This window comes from Musa acuminata, chromosome BXJ3-5 (genome assembly GCF_036884655.1).
Source record: "Musa acuminata AAA Group cultivar baxijiao chromosome BXJ3-5, Cavendish_Baxijiao_AAA, whole genome shotgun sequence".
Classification (NCBI taxonomy): Eukaryota; Viridiplantae; Streptophyta; class Magnoliopsida; order Zingiberales; family Musaceae; genus Musa; species Musa acuminata.
Genome location: NC_088353.1, coordinates 2,983,464 through 2,991,692, shown reverse-complemented (window position 1 = coordinate 2,991,692; position 8,229 = coordinate 2,983,464). Strand labels below are relative to the sequence as shown.

The window sequence follows — 8,229 nt, the reverse complement described above, 5'->3', positions numbered from 1 at the left end:
CACAACAGCTTGCACCTTTGATTTGTCCATCCGAATGGAGCCATCACTGATTCAATGCCCCAAGAATAAGATCTCTGTTTGAGCAAAGTAGCACTTCTCTCATTTCACGAACAAAGTGTTCTCCCTAAGCGTTTGGCTGTAGACGACGATATCGTCCAAGTAGACGATCATAAACTTATCCAAATACTTTTTGAATAGTTGGTTCATAAGAGTGCAGAACGTGGTCGAAGCGTTGGTTAAGCCAAAAGGCATCACTAAAAACTCAAACGCTCCATACCTGGTCACGCAGGTTGTCTTCGCTTTGTCGCCTTCAACAATGTGCACCTGCCAGTACCTCGACCGGAGGTCGAGTTTGGAGAAATACTTGGCTTTGCCCAATTGGTCGAACAAGTCCGCGATGAGCGGGATGGGATACTTGTTCTTCACCGTCATTTTATTGAGGGCTCGATAATCAACGCATAGTCGGAGGCTCTCATCTTGTTTATTTTGGAAGAGAACAGGAGCTCTGAATGATGCTTTAGAACTACAGATGAGACCACCGCTTAGTAGTTCATCTAACTACTTTCTGAGCTCTGCCAACTCTGGAGGGGACATGCGGTAGGGTGGTTTTACTGGAGGCTGCACTCCTAGCTCCAGCTCGATATTATGATTCACGCTTCTGCGTGGCGGTAGAGTCTTCGGCTACTCGGGTGGCATAACGTCTGTGAACTGCTTCAGAACGTTCGCCACCACAACAGGTTCATGAATGACCTCCTCGTTGAGTGGCTCTAGCTTCACAACAACCACGAATGTTAATTCGTCTTTTTATGCCTCTTTCTTCAGTTGTAATGCCGATATTTGTTGGGGGTCCCTGGTTCCTCTCCGAGAGACGTGAACCACACAAGGGTCATCACCTCCCATCATACATAGGGAGTTTAGGAACGACATTGGCACCAACTTTACCGCGTGCATAAACTCCATTCTAAGAATCACTTGGAAGTCATCCAATGGCACCGCCATCATGTTTGTGCTCCCGCTCCATGTTCCAATCTTGATGGGGACACCCTTTGCCAGCTCGAAGATCCGCTTGGCCTCCGAGTTCACCGCCTTCATCCGACTTGGGTTCTTCTCCAAGATCAGCCCAAGTCACTTTGCTTCTCAATCGGCAATAAAGTTGTGGGTAGTGCTCGTGTCCACCATTGCACGGGTTGTTTGGCCATTAAGCTTAATGTCCACGTACATCAGCTCGTTACTCCCTGCTTTCAATGGCTTTGCCTTTATGTTCTCCCTCACTTGACCCCGCAGTGCAATCAACAAATGCATTGCTTCTATTCTATCACGGACAAAATTCTAAACAAGATGTTTGATGTAATGCTTATGTATGTCCATGTCTTTTAGTTTGTTCATGCTTTGCACAGCATGTAGATGAATGGTCGAAGGCTTAACAGCCCCATTTTAGTTGGGTTTGGTGGCCGATTTAGGTTTGTAAATAAAGGTTGTGTCATGTGGATACTTGTGAGAAATACTCAGTTTGTAGTGGACCATTTTGACCCTTTGTTGTGCAACCGTTCAGAGCTTGTAAAGTTTGTTTGTAATTTGCACTGGCTATGAAGTGTTTTAAAAAATATTTACTTGTGGATCCCGAGTGAGGCGCTTTCTCTAACCCGTTTTTTCTTTTGTAAGTCCTAAGAGACCATGGGAGGTTTCGGGGAGGCTGACCTTTGTGGACGGACACGCAAGGGTGTCGCACGACTTAAGCAAAACCAGCTAAGTCCATGACAATTCGGGGACCTTACGACTCCTCATCGTTGCTACTGGATTTTGAACTGCTTGAACTGAGGGCGACGGCCTTGCCCTTGTCTAATTTGGGGGGGTGGATTGAAGCTGTTAAAGCATTGAGTGTTTGTTTCTGTGGGCACTCCCTCACCATGTGCGGCCCTCCACACAAGAAGCATCCGTCAAGTTTTGGGGCTTTGTCTTTTGAGCTTGGCCCTTTGTGAGAACTTTTCTTCCTTTGTTTGCCCCCGGGCTCCTTCCCTCGAAAATATTTTGGAGGGCGATTTCCTGAAGCTTGTTTCCTTTTTCCTGAGTCCTCAGAGGAAACAAAGTCGGTGAGCCTTTCTGCGACCGCAATTGCCTCGATCACATCGGTGATATTCCATCGATGCAGTTCTTGTTGAGCCCATGGCTTCAAACCATCGAGGAAGATGAATAGTTTATCCTTTTCGGACATGTCTTGTATATCCAGCATTAGTGTAGAAAATTGCTTCACGTAGTCTCGAATGGAAATGCTTTGGCAGAGTTGTCTCAGTTTCCTCCTTGCGACAAACTCTATGTTCTTGGGTAGGAACTGAGTTCTCAACTCTCGCTTTAAGTCCTCTCATGTGTCCACCCGACACCGACCTTGTTGGATCTCCTCCCAACGGGGTCGCTACCAAAGTTTTGCATCCCCATTCAAATACATGGTTGCTATCGAAACTTTGGTTTCTTCAGAATCATGCCTTATAGCTCGAAAGTATTGTTCCATGTCGAACAGGAAATTCTCGAGCTCTTTAGCATCTCTGGCACCCCCATAACAATGCGGCTCAAGTGCTCTCAAGTTTTGTGGTGGCGCAACGCGGGTGTTGCTCCCTCCCGCATTTAGTGCCTTTGTGAGCATAGTCACTTTGGAAGTGAGTTCCGCCACGATTTCGTGCAGATGTTGCAAAGAGTCTTTGGTGTCGTCTGATAGTCGATCGGTTAGGGCCTCAACCTTGTCGATCCGGGATTCAGCTTCTTCTTGTGAGCTCTCTACCCCAAGAAGCCTTCGTTGGCCCTGCTAGAGTTCCTCCAAGCTCGCTTCAAGAACATCCAAGCGGGTTTCCTCCGCTATGAGTCTCTCCTTATGACTATTTTTCCCGGTTAGCGCTTCAGATTGTGCCTCCTCCGCTTGCGGAGAGTAGCCAACTTCTCACTCATCATGTTCACTGTCGCGCTCCTCCTGAGCAGCTCCAATAGCATGTGAACGAGTATGCACTTGCAGCCCACCTGCGGCTGCTTGGGGCAAGGGTCCGGCTTGCCCCGTCTTGCTTGATTCGCCACGATGCTTTGTTATGGCGAAATTGCGAAGTTCTTTCGTTGCTTGCTCGAATTGCTTGTCCGCTCTGATACCACAAAATCACGGACTTTAGCTAAAATTGCCTAAGTCGTGAGGCACTTTTGGGGCAAAGACGCGAACTTAGCTTCAGTTGCCTAAGTCGCGAAGCACCCTCGCGCCAACTTCTCGGACTTAGTTGGGACCTAAGTCGTGGCGCGCCCTTGTGATATACGTCTGCAAAGGGTCAGCCAATTTGCAACCTCACTTAGGTCTCGAAGGACCTATAAAAGAGAAAGTTGATTTGTTCGAAAACGAATAACGGACAAGTCCCGACGTCTCGTGGAAAGGGAAGCTTTACAAGCAATTCAATAAGCACCTTGCGTGCATAAGAGAAAAGAGGGGAAGGAGGAAAACAATGACTCTAGAAGGTAGAACGAACAGTTGCAAGTCCACAAACAACTGCTCACCGAGTGTCGGGCGCGAAGGCATGTTCCCGTCTAGTTAACGTGCGAACTTGTGAAGATTTTTCAACGCCCGACAATATACCGAAGCCCCATCCAGCCCTGTGCCACTCGGGGGGTTCCAGGGTGCTGAGAAGGCTGACGTTTTGCGTGCAGCTACAGCTTGCAGAAAAGAAGCCGTGGCACACGAAAACGGAGCTGTTTTGGGCAGTTCGGCCCAGCGCGGTGAGCGATCGCACTGCAGCGCTGCAACCTATTCGAACATGCATTTTTACAAGCAAAAACACACAAAACTAAGGCAAAATATACTACCATGTCTTGGTACAAGCATGCAAAAGCGACGAACGGTTCGTTGAACGAAGTTGTTGCGGGTGCGTGACGACCGTTCGTGACAGTTTGACATAATTACTCTTAAGACTTGTATTGTACTAGTACTACTTGATTTGATTTGAGATGCTTATCCTTCTTATTGTGTTCTATTTTATTAAATTAGGCAACTGGGCTTTGGCAACTATGATTTTGGATACTATCATTGAAACAGCAGTTAGTTTGTTATATCCTTAGTTTGTCTTTAGGCCCTTTTTTGTTGTCAATGCTGTTGCAAGTATTTGGTCTTATTAGAGATTTGCTAGATCAGATTAAAATTTCTAAAACCTTTGTTTTTTAAGATTTTGACAAACTAATTATAGTTTCCTTCAGATAAATTACCTGCCATATAGACACTGTTGTTATTTGGGATGTGTGGTCATTTGATTGTTTGTCATTTTGTTATGGAATGTAGTATTTAGATCGAGAAGGAATCAGTTTTTGTTGCCGGACAACATACGAAGACAATGCAATAACTAACGCAGTTGAAATTTATAACAGTCCCAGGTACCTGATTACTTTGGCCATTTAATTTTTTTCTGTTGCTTGTTTGACTTAATATTGAAATTTATTTAGTGGTGCTGTTCACTTTATGGCTTCAAATAATGACTGTGGAGTTCGAGATTTTGACATGGAGAAGTTTCAGCTTTGCAAGCATTTCCCATTCCCATGGCCTGTGAATGTAAGCTATCTGCATTTTAGCTCATTATTGTAGGTTGGATCTTCTTTTTTCATTCAGTAGCTAATCTTAAATGGATAAATTGTAACTTAAAGTTATTTAAGCGTTAGTTTGGAATTTGTTAATTCAATAATGAAGCTATTCAGTAGTAATTCAAGAAGTGAAAGTGCCAAATTTTAGCTATTTTGCTGCTGTGATATACTTCCTCATTAGTTGAATCATTGCTTGTTCATGTACTCCATGCTGGGTGTTGTATCAGGAACTAATCAACATTGGGTTGAACTAGATGAGGCTTCCTTACCTGCTTTAACTTTTGCAGCACACATCACTAAGTCCCGATGGAAAGCTTCTTGTCATCGTGGGAGACAACCCTGAAGGAGTTTTGGTTGATTCTCATACCGGAAAGGTGAGTAGGATGTGACTGCTGGTCTCGTAAGTTGAGAAAACGGTAACAGCAATCAGTTTAAAACCTGACCTAGAGAATTTGGTTTTAACACCCTACCAGATTTACGTCCTACTTGGAAAATGAAACAGAAAAATGAGTTTTTTTGGTGTGTTCTTGCAGACTGTGCATGAATTTCAGGGTCACATCGACTTCTCTTTTGCTTCAGCCTGGCATCCGGATGGCTTTACCTTTGCCACTGGCAACCAGGATAAAACCTGCCGAGTTTGGGACATTAGGAATCTCTCCAAATCTGTTGCTGCATTGAGAGGCAATCTCGGTGCCATAAGATCGATCCGCTTCACGTCTGATGGACGATTTATGGCAATGGCCGAACCTGCAGACTTTGTTCATGTCTTTGACGTCGGAAGTGGGTACAACAAGCAGCAGGAGCTGGACTTCTTCGGTGAAATTTCTGGCATATCGTTCAGTCCCGACACGGAGGCTCTGTTTGTCGGCGTATGGGATCGCACCTATGGGAGTTTGCTGCAGTACAACCGTCGCAGGAACTACTCGTACCTCGATTCACTGCTTTGATATGAACAAATAGCAGTGTCAAGTGTTGTGACTGTGTGATATACTACTGCCCCAAATAGAGAATGGGGGCCTTCAGATGCATCCTTCTTTCGTCGCTTGGCATCAAGAGGCAACGAGAATCATGCTTGATATGAATAAATTTGTTGGAAGTGTTTGAAGAAATGTACAGATGCTTAGGGACAGCATGAGATAAAGACAAAAGACAAAGAAGCATCAAGCTAAGCTCTCGAACTGTGCTTGAGGCCTTCTCTTTTAGAACTTTTGAGTGGTTCTTACATATCATCGTTTCCGATCTTTCTTGCTTGTGTAATAAGATTAGTCCATCATCTTTGCCAGGGGCGACCTCAGGTGTAATTGTTGCTGTGACATCCTACTTTAATCTCCTATCCAACATGGGAAGAGGTTTGAGTTGGTTTATATGATTAGATGGATCTCTTATTAAATCAATGATTCATGTTCATCAAGTTAATGAGTCGGTTTTTTCGAGTTTTATAGTTTGTATGACCTGGCTCTTGAAATATAATAATCTGAAATCAATATGCTTATGATGTGAATTATTAGGGTTCAAAAAAGCTGATTATGGTGTTATTGAAGCACTAATAAAACCTTAAGAAAAAAACTTCAATCTTCCTAGTATTTCAAATGTGTCTTTAATTTTAATCTAAAAAAAAAGAATGATGGTAAAATATGTTTAATTATAGATTATTCACTATAATTAGTTATTTTTTTTAGCATTTTGATCTTTATAATTTTAAATTTTATATTAAAAAATAAAATATTTTTTTTTTATGTCATCGATTTTGTTTCGAAAATATCACATGTATTTGATTCTATCTCAGTTTGATTTATCACTAAATATGTATGATATTTTATAATTAAATATTTTAGTATTTTTATTAACGGAATCGACCGTATGAGAAGGAATATGATGAAAATATATGATTAAATATTTTACTTTCCTATCTAAATGTAATCACACTGGTAAGCTTAGCACCAGATAAGGATAGAGAAGTCATTTTGCTTCTAGGAATCTAGTCTCGATAGTGGGTTGTGATCTAGATATGCTATCCGCCATCGGCCAATCGCGTCCGCCCACCTCATCTCTCCTCGGATCTTCGCCTCCCTCCTCGTTCATCCTCCTCCTCACGAACCCTCTCTCCGCCACCACAACAATCCTAGTTGTCCTCCATCAGAATCTTTCACGCTATCCGACTCCCATCTCCACTATTACTTACCCCTTCGCCCTCTCTCTGTCTCTGTCTCTGTCTCTGTCTCTGTCTCTGTCTCTCTCTCTCTCTCTCTCTCTCTCTCTCTCTGGAAGAAGAACCAGGACACCATGGCTACTTCCACTCTCTTCACCTATCCCATGCAAAAGGGCAGCATCCTCGCCCCCTCCTCCACCTCCTTCCGTGGCCTCCGCCCCCTGAAGCCCACTGACTCCTCCCAGTTCCCCCAAACCCGAGCCATCTCCATCAAACCGGTACGTCCCGTCCGCAAGCCAGGTGGGATCCGGGCCGAACTGAACCCGTCGCTGGTCATCAGCCTCAGCACCGGCCTCTCCCTCTTCCTGGGCAGGTTCGTCTTCTTCAACTTCCAGCGCGAGAATGTGGCGAAGCAGGGCCTGCCGGAGCAGAACGGCGTGACGCACTTCGAGGCCGGCGACACCCGGGCGAAGGAGTACGTGGGTCTGCTCAAGTCCAACGACCCCGTGGGGTTCAACATCGTGGACGTGCTTGCATGGGGATCCATCGGCCACATCGTCGCCTACTACATCCTTGCCACCTCCAGCAATGGGTACGACCCCAAGTTCTTTGGTTGAGGGTGTCGCTGTTGAATCATGTAAGAAGGCTTCTGGTTGTACATTTTGCTCTCATGATCGATCGTTTGGGGGTGTGAAGATGGGAAGTTAAACATGTGGTGTGGTCGTGGTGGTGATGCATTTCTTTCTAATCAATGGAAAATTGCTAGCTTTGTTTCTTCTTCTTCTTCTTCTTCTTCTTCTTCTCAAGATCTTGAGAATGACACCAAATAATGGATTTCCGCTACATATTAACTGAGTAAATCAGCAAGGGGCTTGCTATTTCTTGTGGACTTGACAATCCTTCGCAATAAGTCTGAGATACTTCAATTTCCTTCGATTCAGGGTTTATCGTTCTCGTCAATCACAAACATAATCCAGAATCAGCAATGACTTTATGCCATGATTTGCTTCTGGGCCTAAATCATTGACGTAAAATGTATAAGCTTAGTTTAATTATAGTGTATACCCATTGAATCCTTACAAGTCGATTCAAGTAGCACACTGTGAACCTTTAAGCTTCAGTGATGAAGGGCCTCAAGCTCCTTCATCACTGAAGCCATCTCTATCTCTTGTGCTCATCTATCCAAATCCCTCCTGCACGTAGCTTCCAACTTAGGCATCTGTACTTGGTCTCATGTAAACAGTGCGGACTTTGACTGTAGAACATGGTAGATGTGACTTGAGAGAGAGTGAGAGAGAGAGAGAGAGAAAGGGGCAGGCGTCGGGCACGCGAATCCCGAGGAGTCTAAACGTTACCGATGAGCGTTGTCTCTCTTTCTCCATGCAATGCACGCTCCTCGATGCCCATTCCCTCCATTAATAACGCCGAGCAGCACCACAAGCGGAGGAAGAAAGAGATAAAAAGCAGAGATAGCCGACACAACTTGC

At 44.6% G+C, this 8,229-nt stretch overlaps 2 protein-coding genes across 2 annotated transcripts; both read left to right on the top strand.

Moving 5' to 3' along the window:
* Nucleotides 1–4,248: 4,248 nt before the first annotated feature.
* LOC135637585 (uncharacterized WD repeat-containing protein C2A9.03-like) lies at nt 4,249–6,004 on the top strand. The gene is made up of 4 exons (XM_065150200.1): nt 4,249–4,389; nt 4,459–4,564; nt 4,881–4,967; nt 5,127–6,004. Exons 2-4 carry the CDS (start codon nt 4,475–4,477, stop codon nt 5,538–5,540), a joined length of 591 nt encoding a protein of 196 aa, XP_065006272.1. The 5' UTR covers nt 4,249–4,389; nt 4,459–4,474; the 3' UTR covers nt 5,541–6,004.
* Nucleotides 6,005–6,728: 724 nt separating this feature from the next.
* LOC135638131 (photosystem I reaction center subunit V, chloroplastic-like) lies at nt 6,729–7,517 on the top strand. The gene has a single exon (XM_065151094.1). It carries the CDS (start codon nt 6,877–6,879, stop codon nt 7,357–7,359), a length of 483 nt encoding a protein of 160 aa, XP_065007166.1. The 5' UTR covers nt 6,729–6,876; the 3' UTR covers nt 7,360–7,517.
* Nucleotides 7,518–8,229: the final 712 nt, after the last annotated feature.

Excerpts from the sequence above, each read along its gene's own strand:
- LOC135637585 (XM_065150200.1), top strand. The coding sequence starts at position 4,475 with ATGGCTTCAAATAATGACTGTGGAGTTCGAGATTTTGACATGGAGAAG. Across the intron at positions 4,565-4,880 it reads CATTCCCATGGCCTGTGAAT|CACACATCACTAAGTCCCGA; the intron begins GTAAGCTATCTG and ends TAACTTTTGCAG. Across the intron at positions 4,968-5,126 it reads TTGATTCTCATACCGGAAAG|ACTGTGCATGAATTTCAGGG; the intron begins GTGAGTAGGATG and ends GTGTTCTTGCAG.
- LOC135638131 (XM_065151094.1), top strand. The coding sequence starts at position 6,877 with ATGGCTACTTCCACTCTCTTCACCTATCCCATGCAAAAGGGCAGCATC.